General features: G+C 43.2%; 1 protein-coding gene across 3 annotated transcripts in view; it reads left to right on the forward strand.

Annotated features, from left to right (window-relative positions):
• LOC132815425 (tyrosine-protein kinase SRK3-like) overlaps nt 1–24,296 on the forward strand; it is a 64,801-nt gene that overhangs the window by 28,870 nt on the left and 11,635 nt on the right. Inside the window, exons 2-4 of one of the 3 annotated variants that reach the window (XM_060824347.1) lie at nt 18,191–18,643; nt 21,166–21,287; nt 22,901–23,064. In XM_060824347.1, coding sequence (XP_060680330.1) covers nt 18,201–18,643; nt 21,166–21,287; nt 22,901–23,064 — 729 coding nt within the window. In that variant the 5' untranslated portion in view covers nt 18,191–18,200. Of the gene's footprint in view, nt 1–18,139; nt 18,644–20,686; nt 20,816–21,165; nt 21,288–22,900; nt 23,065–24,296 lie in introns of those variants that run through there. The other 2 variants (XM_060824346.1, XM_060824349.1) reach the window with 2 other exon arrangements.

Raw genomic sequence — 24,296 nt, forward strand, 5'->3', positions numbered from 1 at the left:
TATGAAATTGCTAGATTTCACCGTCCTGATAACATGATAACTCACTGGCTCAAGCAGCTGGACTATGAGTAGCATAAGTCAAAAGTGAGCTCATTCAAAAGTTGGAAAAAAAGGAAATCAATTTCTACCTTTAGGTAAGAGACAAATCTTTTGGGCCCAGAAGTTGTAACATTCTTGAATGTTAATCTTTCCTATCATCACTAGAAGATCTTTTAGATAACTCTGTAGAGATGGTGCAGCATAATAAACATTGATGTAAAGGTTTTAGTAAAGTTCCACTGTTTCATGACTTTCCAGTGGAGTAAAGGTTCACTCCATCACCGCACATACAGGCTCTATAAAAACATTAGCATCGAAATAGTTACTAAAAATATTAGGCAGTGAATATGTCATGCCATGTTATTTGCTGTTTCTGGCTGATTGGAGGACAAACAGTTCTAATGTACTTCCTGATTTTCCTTCAGTTTATTTGCTCATCCGGAACTGCACAGAAAAATTGAAATTGATGAAATGTGAACTGAAAGACACATTAAAATTAGCAGCATTACAAAAAGAGAAATAGGATTTTACTGAGAGAATTATACCACTAAGGCATGGTTGATACAAAGGAGGAAGCAGTATTGTTAATCTGGCTGAAAATGACAGTGTCTTTGTTGTCCCAGCTTCAGCTGCTGTACTGGTAAATTGTTGAATTTAACAAGTTCATAATTCCATTCAAATCTTCTGGCACTGATTTTTTCCCCCAAAACTGCTAAAACTGCTGACTAAAAACAGACAAAGCTGATGAGTCATTAAGGTAATACTGCAGTTCTAGTCAGAGCCTCAGGCACAATATGAGCGGAACTTTATAAACTCTGTAGGATGGGATAAGAGATGTCAAGGGTAGAAAGGACCCAGTGGTGGGTGGGCTCTTCGCTGTGTATGAAGAATACTAGGTGAATACCACGCTGGCAGTCTCTTTGTGAACCACCAGTCAGCCCTGCCTGAACAGGCACCGTCTGATTCATATAAGGGTCACCTTGATACAATAGCCAACACTGGGGTAACCTCTTACTCCTCTTCTCACCAGAGCCCCTGTCCTTGTTGCCAGGATTTGCCCAATGATGCATGTAATTGGATAGGAGAGTGTCAGTCTTGTATAGTTTCCCTTTCTTCCAGGCACAGTGTCAGCTGTAGCCTTCATGTCCAGTTGTGCCATTGGCCCTGAATAGCAGCCATCCCTCTGATTGGCCAGTAACTCTTGGGGATGTATTCTCATGTCTTAATGCTTTATGGAGGATGGGAAGAAGTTGAGGCTGTAAGGGCTCTTCCATTTTTGAGATATTTTCAGTGTTGGAGCTGATCTCCTCAAATTTTTAGAGCAGCAATTATTGTTTTATAAGCAGTGTTTTGGAACTTTGGAAAAAAGAGATCAAAACGCCAGCACTTTAAAAAAGGGAGAAACCAGGGAGTATTTGGGAGGTGAAATAACAAGCCGTAAATCTGCACAGCTGTGTAACCAAGCAGAGAATCTGCTGACTGCTTCTGCTGTTTAGTTTCAAGTATCTCTGGACATCAGAGTTCATTCTAAGAAAAATAAACAAACAGTGAAATTCATGCAGAGGGTGGTGCATGTATTGAATAAACTGCCAAAAGAAGTGGTGCTACCAGGTACAATTACAACATCTGGATGGGTATATGAATTGAAAGGGAAATGAGCCAAATGCTGGCAAGTGGGACTAGATTACTTGAGGATATCTGGTCTGCATGGGCAAGTTGGACCAAAGGGTCTGTGTCAGTGCTGTACAGCTCCACGACTTTATGAGTCTATAACCCCATGACAACTCATCTGCTGCCCAAATGCAGCCAAAGCTCCTCCAAACAATCATATCAGGGTCGTCTCAGCCTTCTGGTTAACCACCAACCTACAAAAATCAAGCCTCCTCTGTTAGAATGTGCTCTGGAAATCCTCTGGAAAAGCTGACACAAGCTGTACACAAAGTTAAAGTGGCAGTTGTATCAATATGTCACCAGATTTGTCTGTGATCAATTATCTTTGCTCAAATACCTGGCGGAATTAATTAAGTATATTCAGAAAGATCAGAAATGATCTTTATTAATGACTTGGATGAGGGGATTGAAGGAGGGGTCAGCAAGTTTGCAGACAACACAAAGGTATGAGCTGTCGTTGACAGTATAGAGGGCTGTTGTAGGCTGCAGCGGGACAGTGACAGGATGCAAAGATGGGCTGAGAGGTGGCAGATGGAGTTCAACCTGGATAAATGCGAGGTGATGCATTGGAAGGAATACAGGATTAAGGATAGGATTCTTGGCAGTGTGGAGGAACAGAGGGATTTTGGTGTGCAAGTACATAGATCCCTTAAAATGGCCACCCAAGTGGACAGGGTTGTTAAGAAAGCATATGGTGTTTTGGCTTTCAATAACAGGGGGATTGAGTTTAAGAGTCATGAGATCTTGTTGCAGCTCTATAAAACTTTGGTTTGACCGCATTTGGAATACTGCGTCCAGTTCAGGGCCCCTATTATAGGAAAGATGTGGATGCTTTGGAGACAGTTCAGAGGAGGTTTACCAGGATGCTGCCTTGACTGGAGGGCTTATCTTATGAAGAGAAATTGACTGAACTAGGACGTTTTTCATTGGAGAAAAGGAGGAGGAGAGGGGACCTAATTGAGGTATACAAGATAACGAGAGGCATAGATAGAGTCGATAGCCAGAGACTATTTCCCAGGGCAGAAATGACTAACATGAGGGGTCATAGTTTTAAGCTGGTTGGAGGAAAGTATAGAGGGGATGTCAGAGGCGGGTTCTTTACACAGAGAGTTGTGAGAGCATGGAATGCGTTGCCAGCAGCAGTTGTGGAAGCAAGGTAATTGGGGACATTTCAGAGACTCCTGGACATGCGTATGGTCACAGAAATTTGAGGGTGTATACATGAGGATCAGTGGTCGGCACAACATCGTGGGCTGAAGGGCCTGTTCTGTGCTGTACTGTTCTATGTTCTATGTTCTAAAAGTCAGGAGTTGAAGGATATCCAAAGTTGAGTTTAATTCAATCTGCTGGATTGTCAATGTGAGAATCCTTATCCAACTATGGATAGGAAGTTTTTCCTATGCTTTGGTTATTATGCAGTTGGTGTTTGTGATATACTTATTAATAATGAACAATAGGCTGTATCAAAATGCAACATAACAATTTATTTCCAAAACTGCCTTTTATTCACAAAAATTGAAATTCCTCAGACAGGTCTATTGGAATTGTGACCAATGGATCCAGCCACAGCAGATGTCATCGTCGCTATGGTCCCACTACAATGAATGTGGAGAAACATTGAAGTCAAATAAATGCATTAGCAAGGCCAGGGTGAGCAGCAGCCTTAACATAAGGCAGCTGAAGGCCTCTTTGGGATGCATGGGAGCCTAGTTTCAATTGTCCTTGATTCCACTTCCTCCAGAAGAGCACAGTGCATTGCTGCTATAGTCTGAAGATGTCCTGGGGCCACCGTCACCGAATTGTTTCTTCAGTTTGAGAAGCACATGTGACCATGAGGCACGAGAGTGGCCATAAAGGAGACACCACACTACCCACGCGCCCCCTCCACAGACACCCTCTGCCCCATCTATGGTTAACTGACCCATGACCTCCAGGATTGTTACAGAAATATTGATATCATCCATGAGTATGGATTAAAAACCTGAAATGTGGAAGCCAAGTTAAAACCTAGTTGGACCTTGCGATTTGCAAACTTCAGAGCTGGAATATACATATTCATGTACCCAGGCCTTGGACAATCAACTTCCCATTGAAAGCAGGCAGGTCTGCAAATGTCTGGCCAGATGCTCACAGCCACACTGTTTCAGAACAAACCATTGTTTACATCTCCAGTGAACCTGTTTTGTTAATACACAAATTTAGTGGCACCCAGCTCAACAGCAGGCCAGAGGTATAGCATGACAAGGACAACATTTGGCAGGTGAAGACTCAAAACCATGTTCTGCACACTCCAAGTATGGAAAATAGTCACCTCATTTGATCTTCCTGTCTCTGCACAATGCTAGCATTGGGCACAGGTCACAGAATCTTCAAGGAGAGCATGAAGAGTGAGATAAAAGGGACAACCTTGAGCCCCCAGCAGCTCCCTGCATTTTTCACATTCATCAACGACATTTCCAGAGAGACCACCTTGGTGAGACAATCCAAGACCAGAACCAGCCCTACATGAATGGAGAACCTCCAGTCGATGGCCACAGCTCCTGAAACACCAGCCAACTCTCAAAGACCGAGAAACAGCCTGTCCCAGCTTGTGAATGGGTACTGCCCATTCAGACATACAGCTCAAAGAGAGTGAGAGACACCTGTAGAAAAGTGGTGATGAATCTTCAAGTGTGTGGCAGGAATAGGAGACTCTCTAGTTAGAGGGACGGACAGGCGGTTCTGTGGACATGGGCGAGACTCTCGGATGGTTTGTTGCCTCCCGGGTGCCAGGGTCCGAGACGTCTCGGACCGTGTCTTCAGAATCCTTAAGGGGGAGGGTGTGCAGCCAGAAGTCGTGGTACACATTGGCACCAACAACATAGGTAGGAAGAGGGGTGGGGAGGTCATTCAAGAGCTCAGGGAGTTAGGCTGGAAGCTAAAAGCTAGGACAGACAGAGCCGTCATCTCTGGGTTGTTGCCGGTGCCACGTGACAGTGAGGCAAGGAATAGGGAGAGAGTGCAGTTGAACACGTGGCTGCAAGGATGGTGTAGGAGGGAGGGCTTCAGGTATTTGGACAATTGGACTGCATTCTGGGGAAGGTGGGACCTATACAAACAGGACGGGTTGCACCTGAACCAGAAGGGCACCAATATCCTGGGGGGTAGGTTTGCTAGCACTCTTCGGGGGGGTTTAAACTAATTTGGCAGGGGGATGGGATCCGGACTTGTAGTCCAGCAAGTAAGCTAGCTGTTTGTCAGGATGTCCAAGAATGTAGGGAGGCTGTGGAGAAGGTAGCACTGACAGGGAATACTTGCAGACACAGAGATGGGCTCAAGTGCGTATACTTCAACGCAAGGAGTATCAGAAATAAGATGGGTGAACTTAAGGCGTGGATCGGTACCTGGGACTACGATGTTGTGGCCATCACGGAAACGTGGATAGATGAGGGACAGGAATGGTTGTTGGAGGTTCCTGGTTACAGATGTTTCAGTAAGATTAGGGAGGGTGGTAAAAAAGGAGGTGGGGTGGCATTGCTAATTAGAAATGGTATAACGGCTGCAGAAAGGAAGTTTGAGGGGGATCTGCCTTTGGAGGTAGTATGGGCTGAAGTCAGAAATAGGAAAGGTGCAGTCACCTTGTTGGGTGTTTACTATAGGCCCCCCAATAGCAGCAGAGATGTGGAGAAACAGATTGGGAAACAGATTTTGGAAAGGTGCAGAAGCCACAGGGTCGTAGTCATGGGCGACTTCAACTTCCCAAATATTGATTGGAAGCTCTTTAGATCAAGTAGATTGGATGGGGCGGTGTTTGTGCAGTGTGTCCAGGAAACTTTTCTAACTCAGTATGTAGATTGTCCAACCAGAGGGGAGGCCATATTGGATTTGGTACTCGGTAATGAACCGGGACAAGTGATGGGCTTGTTAGTGGGTGAACATTTTGGTGATTGTGACCACAATTCTGTGACTTTCACCTAGATTATGGAGAGAGATAGGTGCGCACAACAGGGTAGATTTTACAGTTGGGGGAAGTGAAATTATGATGCTGTAAGACAGGATTTGAGGAGCATAAGTTGGGAGCATAGGCTGTCAGGGAAGGATGTGGTGGAAATGTGGAACTTTTTCAAGGAGCAGATACGACGTGTCCTTGATATGTATGTACCTATCAGGCAGGAAAGAAATGGTCGTGTGAGGGAGCCTTGGTTGACGAGGGAGGTTGAATGTCTAGTAAAGAGGAAGAAGGAGGCTTACATAAGGTTGAGGAAACAGGGTTCAGACAGAGCAGTGGAGGGATACAGGATAGCCAGAAGGGACCTGAAGAAAGGGATTAGGAGAGCTAAGAGAGGGCATGAAAAATCCTTGGCGGATAGGATCAAGGATAACCCCAAGGCATTTTATGCTTATGTGAGAAACATGAGAATGACGAGAACCAGTGTATGTCCGATCAAGGACAGTAGTGGGAGATTGTGTATTGAGTCGGAAGAGATAGGAGAGGTCTTGAATGAGTACTTTTCTTCAGTATTTACGAACGAGAGGGACCGTATTGTTGAAAAGGAGAGTGTGAAATGGACTGGTAAGCTAGAAGAGATACTTGTTAGGAAGGAAGATGTGTTGGACATTTTGAACAACTTGAGGATAGACAAGTCCCCCGGGCCTGACGGGATACATCCTAGGATTATGTGGGAAGCAAGAGAGGAAATTGCAGTACCGTTGGCAATGATCTTTTCGTCTTCACTATCAAAGGGGGTGGTACCAGGGGACTGGAGAGTAGCGAATGTTGTGCCCCTGTTCAGAAAAGGGAATAGGGATAACCCCGGGAATTACAAGCCAGTTAGTCTTACTTCTGTGGTAGGCAAAGTAATGGAAAGGGTACTGAGGGATAGGATTTATGAGTATCTGGAAAGACACTGCTTGATTAGGGACAGCCAGCACGGATTTGTGAAGGGTAGGTCTTGCCTTACAAGTCTTATTGAATTCTTTGAGGAGGTGACCAAGCATGTGGATGAGGGTAGAGCAGTGGATGTAGTGTACATGGATTTTAGTAAGGCATTTGATAAGGTTCCCCATGGTAGGCTTATGCGGAAAGTCAGGAGGCATGGGATAGAGGGAAACTTGGCCAATTGGATAGAAAACTGGCTAACCGGTCGAAGTCAGAGAGTGGTGGTAGATGGTAAATATTCAGCCTGGAGCCCAGTTACAAGTGGAGTTCTGTAGGGATCAGTTCTGGGTCCTCTGCTGTTTGTAATTTTTATTAATGACTTGGATGTGGGAGTCGAAGGGTGGGTCAGTAAATTTGCAGATGATACGAAGATTGGTGGAGTTGTGGACAGTGAGGAGGGCTGTTGTCGGCTGCAAAGAGACTTAGATATGATGCAGAGCTGGGCTGAGGAGTGGCAGATGGAGTTCAACCCTGCCAAGTGTGAGGTTGTCCATTTTGGAAGAACAAATAAGAATGCGGAATATAAGGTTAACGGTAGGGTTCTTAGTCAGGTGGAGGAACAAAGGGATCTTGGGGTCTATGTACATAGATCTTTGAAAGTTGCCACTCAGATGGGTAGAGCTTGTAAGAAGGCCTATGGTGTATTAGCGTTCATTAGCAGAGGGATTGAATTCAAGAGTCGTGAAGTGATGTTGCAGCTGTACAGGACTTTGGTTAGGCCACATTTGGAGTACTGTGTGCAGTTCTGGTCGCCTCACATTAGGAAAGATGTGGAAGCTTTGGAGAGGGTGCAGAGAAGATTTACCAGGATGTTGCCTGGAATGGAGAATAGGTCGTACGAGGATAGGTTGAGAGTTCTCGGCCTTTTCTCATTGGAACGGCAAAGGATGAGGGGTGACTTGATAAAGGTTTATAAGATGATCAGAGGAATAGATAGAGTAGACAGTCAGAAACTTTTTCCCCGGGTACAACAGAGTGTTACAAGGGGACATAAATTTAAGGTGAAGGGTGGAAGGTATAGGCGAGATGTCAGGGGTGGGTTCTTTACCCAGAGAGTGGTGGGGGCATGGAATGCACTGTCCGTGGGAGTGGTAGAGTCAGAATCATTGGCGACCTTTAAGCGGCAATTGGATAGGTACATGGATGGGTGCTTAATCTAGGATAGATGTTTGGCACAACATCGTGGGCCGAAGGTTCTGTGCTGTATTGTTCTATGTTCTATGTTCTATAATAGATAGCTAGTGTAGATTTGAAACTGTTCACTTAGAGATTTAAGACTGTTCCCAGAACAGTACTGTGAAGAGATTGATAGAGTTTGATGGAATTTAGTTAAAGTACAATAGTAGAGTCTGATAAATAGCTTTTCCTTGATAAAGTGTTCATTAAAATTATGTTGAACCTTCCCCTGACTCTTGTTCCCCATTGTCTATCTCACTGCATAACACACCTGAGTTAAAAAGGGTTACTGCAAACTAGTCAACATTAGTCAGGGCACAATCACCCACCATTCATTTTACAATATTAACATCCCTGGCTGAGCCTAATAAATGATTGAAAAGGTAATCTGGTAAATGAGACCTCACCAGAGAGGAAAGGTACTCGATGAGAAATTGAGTAGAACGAGGTGCCTCCATTTTGAGACACAAGCCATAAAGGGGAAGATAAAGTACATGCTATGGCCAGCAGAAAGAACTGGGAGAAATACTATCTAAATAACTAAATAATAAGTACCCCAAGTGGGTAAAATTTGTGAAAAATTAGCATCGGCTCTGGGGTCAAAGGATCAGAACTGCTGGAGGAAGTGCATCACTGTTTAGAGAAGCACATTTTCAAAATAACTAAAACCTTAGCTGTATGATACAACTTTGTGGTAATGAAGTGGTGATTGTCAATTTAAAGAAGCATGCAAAGAAGAAGCAGATCATGTCATGTGAGAATTTAAGAAGAAGCTAGGGGAGAGAGAGAGAGAGAGAGAAAGAGAGAGAGAAAGAGAGAGAGAGAGAGAAATCCTCAGGCATAAGGAGAGTTGCAGGACGCAAGGTTACAATTAAAAAGAATTAATTTAACATTCCTGGAGCAAAGGCATTGCAGTTAAGCAAACCGACTGCATGTGGGACTGTTTCAGGTCCAGTTTGAGAAGGCCTACCTGCCAGAGCAGTGGGTGACTGGGGATTGTGACGCTGACCAGAGAAACATGGCTAAGCATAGAACACTGTAAGGTCCAGAAGCAGCGATCAGAATCCACACCAAGCAAGGTCAAGAAAGTTTGGGAGAAGATTTGTAGCTCGGGTGCTCGTTGTTGTGGTTCTGTTCGCCAAGCTGGGAGTTTTTGTTGCAAACGTTTCGTCCCCTTTCTAGGTGACATCCTCAGTGCGTGGGGACCTCCTGTGAAGCGCTTCTGTCATGTTTCCTTCGGCATTTATAATGGTTTGTCTCTGCCGCTTCCGGAAGCGGCAGAGACAAGCCACTATAAATGCCGAAGGAAACATGACAGAAGCGCTTCACAGGAGGCCCCCAAGCACTAAGGATGTCACCTAGAAAGGGGATGAAACATTTGCAACAAAAACTCCCAGCTCGGCGAACAGAACCACAACAAGGTCAAGAAAATCAAACCCACACTGCTGATCACTTAAAGTGTCAGAGCAAGAACAGCAGACTTAAATCATTATTGTCAGTACAGAGGGGTATAATGTGCACCTTGACAGTATGGATCCCAAGACATAGCACCCACATCGCAGACTGAAGATGAAGGAAGCACACCAGTATCCCATCCTTAATACTGAAGGGAACCCCCCGCACCTCCTATACCCCTACCCATGGTACCTTACCTCCCCTTCCAACCCAGTACAGCCTCGTACTGAAAGGTTCAAGAACAGCTTCTTCCCCACTCTCATGAAACTTCTGAATTTTCAAATTTCAAATTTAACGTTGATCTTGCTTTTGTGCACCTTCTTTGCAGCTCTAACATTGTACTCCTTGCTCTGTTCAATCACCAATGATCTTTGTGTCTTTGTATGTTATGATCTACTGTACTGCATGTAAAACAAAGCTTTTCAATGCACTTAGATTTATTTATCAAAGCAAATCCTGTCCCAGTACAGTCTCCCATCCCTGTACAGTCTCCCATCCCAGTACAGCCTCCCATCCCAGTACAGCCTCCCATCCCTGTACAGCCTTCCATGCCAGTACAGCTTCCCATTCCAGTACAACCTCCCAACCCAGTACAGCCACCCATCCTGATTGAAACTCCTGCCCTGAAGCAACCTGAATCCCCAGACCCCAGAGTTCAGCGACCTCCTCTCCTTATATCTGCCCCAAAGAACCCTCTGACCACTCACCACCAGAATGGTCAGAATGTTATTCGTCACCACCAGCAGTATGCTAGTGAGTCTCCACTCAGAGGAAAAATACATCCTGATCTCGAACATTATGCGAAGGTGTCATTTGAACTGAATTAAAATTATTGTTGCATGTTCTCACGTGAAAAGTTTACAAGTCACCAATTACAGCACCATCTTAGGTACCAAGGTACCTCAGTATAGATTATTGAGCATAAAAAAAATTCAAAAAATAAGAAAATAACAAGTTCAGCAATACAGAAATTCAAAAGTACACAACCACAGCAATAAATTAGAACAATAAAGAAATAAGAATTTCAGAATATCAGTGCTTCCATCATAACAATACAATTTTAAGAAGAGAATTTAAGACAAAGGCCACCTAGTCCATGTCACAGCTCTGGTTTTGAGGACCTGACAACTGCCCCCCCCCGCCCCCCCACCCCCCGCGTCCCCACCCCCACCCACACATCCCCCAAGTTGGAATCCCAGGCTGGATCCACCACAATACCAAAGAAATTTCTGCACGAGTCACAGGCTGACTGAAGCCGCCACAAGGAGCTCAGACCGATGCTGAAGAAAACAGTTACAGAAGCTGCTGGAAGGGTTTCCAGGCCACCGTCAAAGCCACCTAAAGGAATCCCAGGCTGTGCCAGACCACCTGTGCTGTCACAAAGACACAGTGCAAAGGCTTCATGGAAAACCAGGGCCATTGGAATTCTGGCCTGAACACCTCTCTTCTTCATGCTGACACCAAAGCAACCCATCGAAGGACCTATCAGGATGCAACCCAAAGGAACAGCTGGATCCACTCCGCATTCTCCGCTGCAGCAGCCTCCTGGAGCATCCTTCCTCATCCAAAGCTGCCAAAAGAAGGTAAGTTGAACTAGATGTTGAGTTGGCACTGGATCGCCTCAACAGAAGTCGCCGGAAACCTGAACTTGCTATCACACCACGGCCACCGAGTCCCCGTTGGTGGACCCACTTGTCACCACAATGCCATTGCTGCAACTGAGCTCTTTACTAAGAGGTAAGTCAAATAAAAGATTAATGAAAGTGAAGAAGTAAAAAAAAAGTACATTAAGTGCAAAAAAGTAACGAAGGAGAGACCAGGACCCCTTAAAGATCAATGTGGCTGTCTATGTGCTGAACCACAGGAGATGAATGGGATGTTAAATGAATATTTTGCCTCAGTATTTACTACAGAGAAGAATGTGGAAGCTAGGCAACTTGTGGAAATGAGTAGTGATGTCTTGAAAAGAGCTCATATTCAAGAAGAGGGGCTGCTAGAAGTCTTAAAGTGCATACAGGTAGGAAATCCTCAAGACATGATCAGGCATTTTCCAGAAGTTTGTGGGAAGCTAGGGAAGTGATTGCTGGGCTCCTTGCTGAGATACTTGTATCATTGACAGTCATGGGTGAGGTGCCAGAAGACTGGAGATTAACTAATTATTTAAGAAAAGCTGTAAGGAAAAGCCAGGGAACTAAAGACAGTTGAGCCTGATGTCGTGGGTAACTTGCTTGAGGGGATTCTGAGGGACAGGATTTACATGCATTTGAAAAGCAAGGACTGATAAGAATCCTAGAGTCCCTACAGTGCGGAAGCAGGCCACTCAACCCACACTGACCCTCCAATTAGCTTCCCACCCAAACCCATCCCCATCCCTGTAGCCCTGCATTTACCATGGCTAATCTACCTAGCTTACATCCCTGGATACTATGGGCAATTTGGCATGGCCAGTCCAATTAAACTGTACTTCTTTGGTTTGTGGGAGCAAAATGGAGCATCCAGTGGAAACCCATGGAGACACGGGGAGAACATGTGAACTCCACACGGACAGTCATCCAAGAGTGGAATTGAACCCAAGTCCCTGGTATTCTAAGGCAGCATTGCTAATGACTGAGTCACCAAACCAACCCTAGATATAAATCTTCGAGTAAAAAGTGAGGTCTGCAGATGCTGGAGATCAGAGCTGAAAATGTGTTGCTGATTAAAGCGCAGCAGGTCAGGCAGCATCCAAGGAACAGGAAATTCAACGTTTTGGGCACAAGCCCTTCATCAGGAATGAGGAAAGTGTGTCCAGCAGGCTAAGATAAAAGGTAGGGAGGAGGGAGTTGGTGGAGGGGCGATGGAGATGTGATAGGTGGAAGGAGGTCAAGGTGAGGGTGATAGGCCGGAGTGGGGTGGGGGCGGAGAGGTCAGGAAGAAAATAGCAGGTTAGGAGGGCGGTGCTGAGTTCGAGGGAATCGACTGAGACAAGGTGGGGGGAGGGGAAATGAGGAAACTGGAGAAATCTGAGTTCATCCCTTGTGGTTGGAGGGTTCCGCCCTTGAGCCCCGCCCCTCCAACTGCCACCAAGACAGAACCCCACTGGTTCTCACCTACCACCCCACCAACCTCCGTATACAGCATATCATCCGCCGTCATTTCCGCCACCTCCAAACGGACCCCACCACCAGGGATATATTTCCCTCCCCTCTCCTATCAGCGTTCCACAAAGACCACTCCCTTCGTGACTCCCTCGTCAGGTCCACACCCCCACCAGCCCAACCTCCACTCCCAGCACCTTCCCCTGCAACCGCAGGAAATGCAAAACTTACACCCACACCTCCTCCCTTACCTCTCTCCAAGGCCCCAAGGGATCCTTTCATATCCGCCACAAATTCACCTGTACCTCCACACACATCATCTATTGCATCCGCTGCACCCGATGTGGCCTCCTCTATATTGGGGAGACGGGCCGCCTACTTGCGGAACGCTTCGGGGAACACCTCTGGGACGCCCGGACCAACCAACCCAACCACCCCGTAGCTCAACACTTTAACTCCCCCTCCCACTCCACCAAGGACATGCAGGTCCTTGGACTCCTCCATCGCCGGAACATAACAATACGACGGTTGGAGGAAGAGCACCTCATCTTCTGCCTGGGAACCCTCCAACCACAAGGGATGAACTCAGATTTCTCCAGTTTCTCTTTCCCCTCCCCCCACCTTGTCTCAGTCGATTCCCTCGAACTCAGCACCGCCCTCCTAACCTGCAATTTTCTTCCTGACCTCTCCGCCCCCATCCCACTCCAGGCTATCACCCTTACCTTGACCTCCTTCCACCTATCACATCTCAATCGCCCCTCCCCCAAGTCCCTCCTCCCTACCTTTTATCTTAGCCTGCTGGACACACTTTCCTCATTCCTGATGAAGGGCTTGTGCCCGAAATGTCGAATTTCCTGTTCCTTGGATGCTGCCTGACCTGCTGCGCTTTAACCAGCAACACATTTTTACCCCTAGATATTGTCAACATAACTTTGTGAATGAGAAATCATGTTTCACTTACTTGATTAAGTTTTCTGAAGAGGTGACGAAGAAGATTGATGAAAGCAGAGCAGTACATATCAATATGGACTTTAGCAAAAGTTAAACAAGGTTCCACATGGTCGACTGGTTGGCGAGATTAGAGCACATGGGATCCAGGAGGGGCTAGCCAATTGGATGCAAAACTTGCTTGAAGGTATGAGACAGAGGGAGGTGGAAGAGAATTGTTTTTCGGACTGGAGGCCTATGACAAGCGGTGTGCCACAAGGATCAGTACCGGGATCACTACGTTTTGTCATCTATATAAATGATTTAGATATGAACATAGATGGCATGGTGACACAAAAATAGGTGGTGTAGTGGACAGTGAAGAAAATTGGGCCAATGGGCTAGGGACTGGCAGGTGGAGTTTAATTTAGATAAATATGAAGTGGTATATTTGGTAAGGCAAATCAGGGCAGGATTTATACACTTAATGGTAGGGCCCTGGGAGTGTTGCCAAACAAAGAGGCCAAGGGGAACAGGTGCACAGTTCCTTGAAAGTAGAACCACAGGTATGCACGGTGGTGAAGAATGTATTTAGAGTTGGGATGTCATATCGCAGCTGTGCAGGACAATGGTGACGCTACTTTTGGAATACTGTGTTCAATTCTGAAAGATGTTGTTAAACTTGAAAGGGTTCAGAGAAGATTTACAGAGATGTTGCCAGGTTTGGAGGATTTGAGTGACAGGGAGAGGCTAAATAGGCTGAGGCCTTTTCTCGCTGGTGTGTCAGAGGCTAAGGGGGTGAACTTACAGAGATTAATAAAATCATGAGTGGCATGGATAGGGTGAATAGCCAAGGTCTTTTTCCCAGGATGTGGGAGTCAAAACCTCAAGAGCATAGGTTTAAGGTGAGAGAGGAAAGATTTAAAAAGGACCTAAGGGGTAACTTTTTCACACAGAGAGTGGTTCATATATGAGGACTGGGTGGACTTGTGCAAGCTGGTACAATTAAAACATTTAAAAGGGAATGGATTGGTATATGAATAGGAAAGGTATGGAGGGATATTAGCCAAATGCTGGCAAATGGTCCTAGGTCAGATTGGGATGACTAGTCGGTCTGAATGAGTTGGACTGAAGGGGTCGTTTCCATGATGCATAACTCTATGACCCCATGACTCTCCACAGCTGCTACCAGACCTGCTGAGTTTTCCCAGTGATGTCTGTTTTAGTTTCTGATTTCCAACATCATCAGGAATGGCTTTTGCCTGAACCATCGAATCTCCTGCTCCTCGGATGCTCCCTGATCTGCTGTGCTTTTCCAGCACCACACTCTCGACTCTAATCTCCAGCATCTGCAGTCCTCACTTTCACCTACCAAAAGACAGGACGTGAACCACAGAGTCAAATTCCTGGTCGAATTACTGCTACCGCTCCCCATTAAAATGAGCATTCAGGCAGTTGTGGCATATGTGGCAGCCATAGTGACAATATTCTTGGTACAGTATGGTTGATGGTAATCATTAGCCTTTCATTTTACAAAGTCTGTGAACCTTTCCAGTCATTTTTTATATTTATATCCTCACAGCATGATTTTTGTGTATGTGGAATTCATTGAATTTTTAAAATTTCGGCCACTTCACATCTTTTCATCATGCTCATTGTCATTCCCATGGCACTACTCTGGTGCCTGTGGACTTAAAATTGTTTTCCATTTATTAAATATATCTTGAAGGTGTCCACACAGCAATCCACTCCAACTCCAAACTTTGGGTTAAATCCTGAACAATCATTAGGAGAAATTTTTACCTGACCAAAATTTGCAATTTTAGAATAAAAAAGGGAGAATTGAGAGGAACTAAATCTTTGAAACAAGATAGTAACTGATGCTACCTGGACCTTTTCAGGAATCAAGTGGCATGGAGCAGACAGCCCTTCTTGTTGTCATCTACTTCACTTTCAGGAGATTAGTCAAACCACGAAAGAACCAGCCTGGCTACACATGGTTCTCTTCTGCCACAGCAGCTGAATGTATTGATGGTAGTCTGAGTCCAGCCAGACCACATGGTAATGGTTCGATTAACAAGCAGGTGGACTACTTTGAGTTTGAAAATATTGGCATCATCAGGAGGGAATCTGGCTACAATATGATGGCACAAAGTGGGAACACTTGTAGGTGTCACTTTGGATAAATGTCAGCAAACCAAACAAGACATTGTGTATCCTACTAATTATTTAGATGAATATGACTTGCATGGTTTCTCTAAGGCATCAATTTAAACTGTACCCTAGAAATCTGGGTCTGCATACTGATGTCACCTGGGTAGTGTACAGCAGAAAGGGAGAATAATGCACCACAACTTCCTGAAAACATTATGAGTACAGAATTGCTTGTAACACCTATGGCGCCACTATCTGCATTAGGCCACGCATACCAGCCAGCATAGGCCGAATTGAACACATTGACATACACAGGAGAAGTGAGATCTTTGTTAACTCTGATAGATTTTAGGAGATTATTTGAAAAAAAAACTAGACATTGATATATTCAAATCTTACCAGAAAAATTACAATAGGTCTGAACAGAACTGGCTAACCTACAAAAAGTTTTAGAACTCTTGTCGAACAGACAGAGCAAGTACAAATAGACATTAAAGAAACTGAAGACACCAACTGATGTGATGCCATTTGGATTTTAATTATACAAATAAATCTTGAGTTTGCCTGCTCTCACACCTCACTGTATTGTTCATTTTATTTTCTTTAGTGTGTATACAATCCTGACAGTTAAATGTTTAACTGGAAAAGAGAACTGACTGAGTTCCTGAATCTACGATCAATGCTGAACAGGCACGGGCAGAGAGCTCTGCTCAGCCAACACCTTGATTTATTGTGATCCCAAACAACTTATAAATAATTGAATCACTGCTGCTCTCTAGACTCAACAATACCATGTACATATTTATTTGTATGATATTTCAGAGTCAACTAATGTATGTTTTCCTTCATTTGTTTTCCTATTGCTATTATTTTATTAACTGTGTTCTCATGAGATAGTGTTAGCTTTCCTTCATGTGGAAACCTGGTAGTTACATGTGCAACGGCTTCAGCAGTGCTATGATCCAACTCATTTGATGCTCACTTAATCAGCAGGAGCGAGTGTGGTCAGGTGATCTCCTGGATTGGTATGGAAATATTGATTTATTTTTCATGACCATGGATAATAACTCAAAATGTGGAAGCCAAGTTTAAACCTAGCTGGACTCTGCATTTCACAAACTGCAGAGCTGGAATATTTCGCATTCATGCAACCAGACTTGGACAATCAACTTCCTGTTGAAACCAGACATGCCTGGAACAGCCTAGCCAGGTGCTAATGGTCACACTGTTTTAGAACAGACTGTAGTTTATGTCTCCAGTGAACCTGCTTTGTTAGAAGAATGCTACACAGATTTGGTAGCATCCAGTTCAGCAGGAGGCCAGAAGCATAGTGTGACAAGGACAGCACTTGACAGTTCAAGGTTCAAAATCATGTTCTGCGACTTCTAATTATGAAAATTAGTCACCTTAGTGGATTTTCTTGCCCCTGCCCACTGCCAGAATTGTACACAGACCATAGAATCTTGAGAAGGATACAAAGAGAGAATAAAAGGGGTAATTTGGAACACCAGCATCCTCTGCATTTTGCATCTTCATCAATGGTGTCTCCAGAGAGACCAACCTGGTGAGACAACCCAAAGACCAGAACCAGTCCTAGATGATATGGAAAGCCCAAATCGACAACTGAAGATCCAGAAATATTAGTAAACCCTCAAAGATTAAGGAACACCTCTTTCCAGCCTTATTCAATGGATATTATCAGTCCTTTCAGGCAAACTGTTCCTATACAGTAGTAGCAATCTGTGAATAGGGTGTGGCCAATCCTTAGAATCATGTGCAGAAATAGATAGCTAGTGTAGATTTGAGTTTGTTGACTTACCAATTTAAGTTTATTGAAGAGTCCTGTGAAGAGATCAATAGAATTTAATTTTAAAAAGGTATATACTTCACTCTGATAAATATTGTTTCTCCCTGATAAGGAGATTATGTTGGCCTTTCCACATCCTCTTTTTCTCTTTGTCTATCTCACCATGTGAAATGTCTGTATTATGTGGGTTACTACAAACAGTTGTGGCAAATTGAACCACCCTTTCACTTTGCAACACATCCATGCCACACCATGTTGTGTGCTTATCCCATTATACTTGTACCCCCCATGGTAATCAATGCTAGTTCAGTCACCAACCCTTGCCTTATAATTATCATGCTAACTCACTAAGTACATAAAATTGAGAAGCCTCAAGAACGATATGAGCAAAGAGCAAGAGTTGGCCACTCAGCCCTTTGAGTCTGTTTTGCCATTCAATAAGATCTGGTCTGATTTTAACATCAACCCTACATTCAGACATAATCTGGCTCCTGTCTGTTGAGTGGGGAACATTGGCAGTTCATTTAAGGCCAATCTGGAAATCATGTCACCTTGACAATGGGCAATAGCATTCTTTAAAAACATCTCTGTTGCCTGTCACTTCAGTTTCTAATGAACAATGAAGAGAAACCCATAAATAATCTACTACATTTGATCAACTTGCTATTTCATACTTTTGTGCTGCAATATTAAATGCATGCTAACTTTTCTATATTTTTATATTATCTTCATTGTATGTGCACACAAAATGATCTAATAGAAAAGTACATATTCTAATTGTTTATAAACCCACAAGGAATTCCCCATTTGAATCAAAAGCACTTCCTCACTTCAGACTTAAACGTCCAGCTGCTTCAAATGCACTGCTTATGTTGGTGTAAGAACAGTTCTGCAAAGCAAGCAATTATTTTGACTCGTTTGCATCAGCACAATGGAAGTTTTATGCTCTTGCTGCTGTTGTTTTAGCAATCCTGCAATGACAAATACCACTTCGGAGGATGGTAGAAAGGCAAAGCCAGAAGGATTGACAATCTGTAACATAGTTGACAACCCTGAAGTTGGAGTATTCACTCATGAAGCGAAGCCTTTACCTCTCCCAGCGACGATCGCTGTTCACCAGAATGTACAAAATACATTTTGTGGTTCTGCAAGCTCATGTGCTGATAAAGAAGACAAGGAGTTATGCAAGAATGAAGTTCCACATTCCTCAGAGATTCACATAGTGCAATTTGATTATATGGCAAGGAGCCATGAGGAGTTGAGTGTGAAAGAAGGAGAGTGTCTGGAAATACTCAGCAAAGAAGGGGATTGGTGGCTCGCTCAGAAAGTTTGGAATGGTTCAAACAAACAAAAAAATCCCTGCTCTGGGTTTGTGCCTGTTGAAATACTTGCAAAAGAAAAGAGCTTGGAAGGAGAACCGTGAGTATTTATTCCATGAAAATCAATGGGACTAGTTTGGAGGCAGGATTTGGGGGTTTTGGTCACTTGACTGGGCATGTGAATTCCTGTCTGGGATACAACAGAGTCTTTCACTCATGGGGACTCTGTGTCTGATTGAGGAATCTGGCATCAAGAAAGGAGGAAGAGGTCTCATAGAAAGGCACCACATCAACACCTCCCTGTCCCCACAGCCTTGTTCAAAAACTGTTGTAAGGCTAATCCTGGCAATTATAGAGCAATTAGTTAATTTCAGTGGTGGGAAAACATTTAGAAACAAATTAGTAGTCATGTGGAAAAACATTGGTTGATTAGGAATAGTCAGCATGGATTCTAAAGGGGAAATCATGGTTAACTAACTTAGTGGAGCTTTTTGAAGAGGTAATGGAAAAGATTCGTGAAAGTGGTATGATGTGGTCTTTATGGATTTACAGACAGCATTTGCTGCATTGACTCATAACAGACTTGTGAAGAAAATCCTAGATCATGACATAAAAGGAATAATGGCAAAAAATTAGCTGGTAATAGAGAGTAAAGGTCAGTGGATCTTTTTTTGGCTGGAGGAAGTGTTGTTGTGGAGTTTTGCAGGAATTAGCATTAGAACGCTTGCATTTCTTCACATATATATGTATATATTAATGACTTGGAACTTGGTATGCAGAGAATAATTTCCAATTTTGCAGAAGACAATAGATTTGGAAGATTTGTAAACTGTGAGGAGGACAGTATGGAACTCCAAAAGGACACTAACAAATTAGTCAGGCAGGCAGAGAGTGGCAGATGAGGTTCAGTGTACAGAAGTGTGAGGTGATCCACACTTTGGTTGAAAGAACACTGCAAAGACAATACAAAATAAGGGGTGAAACTCTAAAAGTGTACGTGAGTGTACATGTCTCAGATCATTGAAGGTGGCAGAGTAGGTGGAGAGACCAGTAAATAAAGTGTACAGCGTCCTCAGCTTTATTAAGAGGGGCTCAAAATAAAAGGGCAAAGAGGTATTGTTGAACTTGTACAAGACACTTGTTAGACCTCAGCTGAAGTATTGTGTACAGTTGTAGGTGTCACATTATTCAAAAGATGTGAATGCATTGGAGAAACCTTCAGTTATGAGGATAAATTGATGAAGTTGGAATTGTTCTCCCTGGACAAAAGAAGGCTGAAAGGGTAACTGAGTGAGGTCTTCAAAATCATGAATATGTCTGACAGAATAGATAGGAAGTGCCAGTTTCTGCTTGTAAAAGAAACAAGAAAAAGAGAACTTAGATTTAAAGAGGTGTGCAAATGAAGCAAGGTTGATGTGAGAAAAAACTTTTTCACTCAGCAAGTAGTTAGGGTATGGAATGCACTGCCTAAAATGTAATGGAAACAGGTTCAATTGATACATTAAAGAGAGTAAAACCCATACCACCTCGCTCACCTCTATCCAAGGCCCTAAAGGAGCCTTCCACATCCATCAAAGTTTTACCTGCACATCCAGTAATATCATTTATTGTATCCGTTGCTCCCAATGCGGTCTCCTCTACATTGGGGAGACTGGGCGCCTCCTAGCAGAGCGCTTTAGAGAACATCTCCGAGATACCCGCACCAATCAACCACACCGCCTCATGGTCCAATATTTCAACTCTCCCTCCCCCTCTGCCGAGGACACGGAGGTCCTGGGCCTCCTTCACCGCCGCTCCCTCAGCACCACACGCCTGGAGGAAGAACGCCTCATCTTCCACCTCGGAACACTTCAACCCCAGGGCATCAATGTGGACTTCAACACCTTCCTCATTTCCCCTTCCCCCACCTCATCCTAGTTTCAAACTTCCAGTTCAACACTGTCCCCATGACTTGTCCGGACTTGTCCAACCTGCCTATCTTCTTTTCCACCTATCCACTCCACCCTCTCCTCCCTGGCCTATCACCTTCCTCTCCTCGCCCACTCACCCATTGTACTCTATGCTTCTCTTTCCCCACCCCACCCCCCTCTAGCTTATCTCTCCATGCTTCCAGCTCACTGCCTTTATTCCTGATGAAGGGCTTTTGCCTGAAACGTCGATTTCGCTGCTCGATGGATGCTGCCTGAACTGCTGTGCTCTTCCAGCACCACTGATCCACATTCAAGAGGGTGTTGACTGTGTTTTGGATAGTATTGGTGTGCAGGGATATTGGGTAAGGCAGAAGTTTTGAACTCCTTAATATATTTCAAAGATAAATTTAACACTCATTAGTTTGCAGATTTCAAGGATATAAAGTTATATTTCAAGTCTAATAGCCTTATCCCATACCTCTTAAGTGAATTAAAATATCTTCATTGTTTAGACTTTTGGGCAACTTCCATATCAGTGCAAATTGTAAAATGTAGATTTTTGTGAATTCATCAGTGTGCTGAAAATTGCAAATTATGCAAAGACCTAAGATATTAATGAATAATCTAACTTTGTGTGGTAAACTGTTGCATAATAAAGTAAAATGTTACATCTTATATAGCCTAATTAATGTCATACTCATTGCAATTCTAGCTGGTATTGTGGAAAAATGACCAGGTTTGAGGCAGAAAACCATCTCTTTTCTTCCAGTCAAATTGTTGACATGTTTCTTGTCCGCAAAAGTGAGACATTTCAGAACTCATATGTATTGTCAGGTAAGAAATCTACAACAGATTAGAAATGAGGTAGAAATAAGACTGCTATCAAATGGTAGGATGAAAGCAACATATATATGCAACTTTACAACCTGCATGTTCCCCTCCAAACCACTCACCAACATAAATTGGAAATAGATCACCGTTCTTGTTGCTGGGTCAAAACCTTGGAATTCCTAATGGTATTGTGGGTCTACCTACACCACATGGACTGCTGTGGTTCATGAAGGCAGTACACCACTACCTTCTCAAGGGCCCAGCGAGCAATTCCCATATCACACAAACAAATTTTAAAAACTGAATTTGTGTCAACAAAGAAGTCAACCAATAAGTTTAAGATAGCGTCATAAGGTGCAAACACAAGCCCAAAATATTCACCATTTGAATCACTTGATTTGATTTGCTATATAGCTGGGTTATTTTGTTTTGTCTGTGTATAGTAATTTTTATATTTCACATGTGTTTTTACTGGTCTTTATCTGAAATTTGCATACAAGCAATCATCTCCTATTTGTTTCTAAACATACTTCTTTAGTCAAATTACTATGGTATATGAGCTTTGCCTGAATGTAGACTCATTGTCATCTGATGTTTCATCGTCAGCTGTTTCCTTGGCAGTTATTATTGGTGGTTTACCATTTCCTTCTACTCACAGGGACAGGGCAAGGAAGCAAGTTGCAAGCCTGTATCAGCTGGAACAAAAATCACACATAATATCATTCTGAACTACACACTAGCAATCTAGATAAAGAACTAACCATCCTGCATCAGAATTGTAGTCTTAAGTAGTTTTGCAAAGAGAGCCTCATAAAAACATTAATCCAATGATAAAGGATCTAATGCCCGCTTGAGGGATGCACCCTGGACACCTACAAAGAAACCTCTACCACATTGACAGATGACAAACATGCTGGTGCCATACACATCCTTAGGCCATTATTTCGAAGTCTGGAAAGTCGGCAAAGAATTTGACAATTTCTAGGCCAGTGACTCTATAATTGGGATTTGGTCTGTGCTTCCAACGATGTTCCAATGGTTTTGAAGGAGCACCTTCAAAACCGTTCCTGGTCAATACTGGGTCACTACTAAGGGAGCTTTGCTTTTTACTTCAGCAATTTGAGCAATTTACATTGGTATTAAGTGGTGAATCTATAAAACTAAGGCTAATTATGACTCTTAATTAAAGACACTCTTTTAAGATTGTTCAGGATTCTTCAGTGGGATTATTGCTGGAGTACAGTCAGTTCTGCTATAACGCAGGGGTCCTGTTCTCGTGCAATCCCATTTTATAAGAAAATGGCATAACATCAGCATGATTTAAACTAAGGGCCGGAATCATATTATAACTAACACACACTTTTAAAGTTTGCTCTTTAGAAACAGTGTCCCCACTTTATCAATCATGTTATTGTGAATTCACATTAATGAAATGTGTGTTATAGCAAAACAACCTGTAAGTCTCTTTGAAGTTAGCAACTGTTTTGTTATTTCCATGCATGAAAAGTGAAAATTGGCTCCCCGTGTTTCTCTGGCATTGACATTCATATTAATTTGAATTGAAAAATTCATGATAATCACATTTGATAGCCAATTATTATCACCATTTGTTTTAGCTAAAAATGGAGAGTCGATCATTCATGTTATGATTTTACAAAAAGAAAATGGTCGATATTACATAACAGAAGACAGAGATTTTCACAACATTCATGAGCTGATTGAACATTATCAACATAATACAATACAATATGATACTCGATTAAACAGACCCAGCAAAAAGGTAAGCACAAAAGCAAAATATATTCAAATAATTTATATAGAATATTAAAATGCTGTTCTTTCAGTTCTCTCTGGGCTATAAGGAAATGAGAAAACAATGGGATGCTAAATATTTTAACCCCAGAAATTCTTGAAACATAAAGCTAGGAATACCATACCTTCCCGTATTGATCCCACTGGAATATCATGGAACAATACACACCCAGCTGTACTTGGCATGAACATTCAAGCCTTAAGTTATCTATGACTGACCAAGTTCGGTGACACCACTTAAGCAATTGTTTGTTAATAGCAGAAACTAGCAAAGACTGTACTAATGAATTTTTTTGTGTTAAATCTATGATGAGAGCTGAAAAATGAATCTGCAAATATATAACACGGTGTAAGCTAAACACATGCAGAGCAGCAATCAAGTACAAACCCAGAGAATGCTGGAGAAATGTTGCAGGTCTAGCAGCATCTGTGGAGTGAGTGAGCAACAAAGTTAATGGTTCAAACCCAGTGTGATTCTTCTTCTCAACTGAAAGCTGTTCAAAACATTGTTTTTCTTATACGTTTGATAGAGACAGAGCTCTAGTGCAGATAATAAAGGATTTTTAATAGCAGAGGAAGAGAGAAAGAGACATAAACTGGATGGAAATTAAACTGTGATAGAAAGGGAATGGGTCCATTATAGTAACAACAAAGTAAACAAGACAAAGCTTTAGAGGGCAGGGAAGAGAGAAAATCAAAAGGTGGAGAACAGGCATGGTGCAGTAAGATTCTGAAGCAATCAAATTCAATGTTGACACCTCAAGGCTGTAAATGCCTAAGTGGAAAATGAGGGTTTTTTAAAAATTAGATTATCTACAGTGTGGAAACAGGCCCTTCAGCCCAACAAGTCCACACCGACCCACCCAGACCCATTCCCCTACATTCATCCCTTCACCTAACACTACGGGCAATTCACCTAACCTGCACATTTTTGGACTGTGAGAGGAAACCGGAGCACCCAGAGGAAACCCACGCAGATACGGAGAGAAACTCCACACAGTCAGTCACCTGAGGTGGGAATTGAACCCGGGTCTCTGGCGCTGTGAGGCAGCAGTGCCACCGTGCCGCCCGTTCTCTTAGCAGATGTTATGCTTCATTGGAACATTCCAGCAGGCCCAGGAGAGAAATATTAGCATGAAATTAAAGTAGTTTATTGAAATGGCAAAGAAGTATAAATGCAAAACTTGCGCCCACACCTCC

The sequence above is a fragment of the Hemiscyllium ocellatum genome, chromosome 4 (assembly GCF_020745735.1).
Source record: "Hemiscyllium ocellatum isolate sHemOce1 chromosome 4, sHemOce1.pat.X.cur, whole genome shotgun sequence".
In the NCBI taxonomy this organism is placed as follows: Eukaryota; Metazoa; Chordata; class Chondrichthyes; order Orectolobiformes; family Hemiscylliidae; genus Hemiscyllium; species Hemiscyllium ocellatum.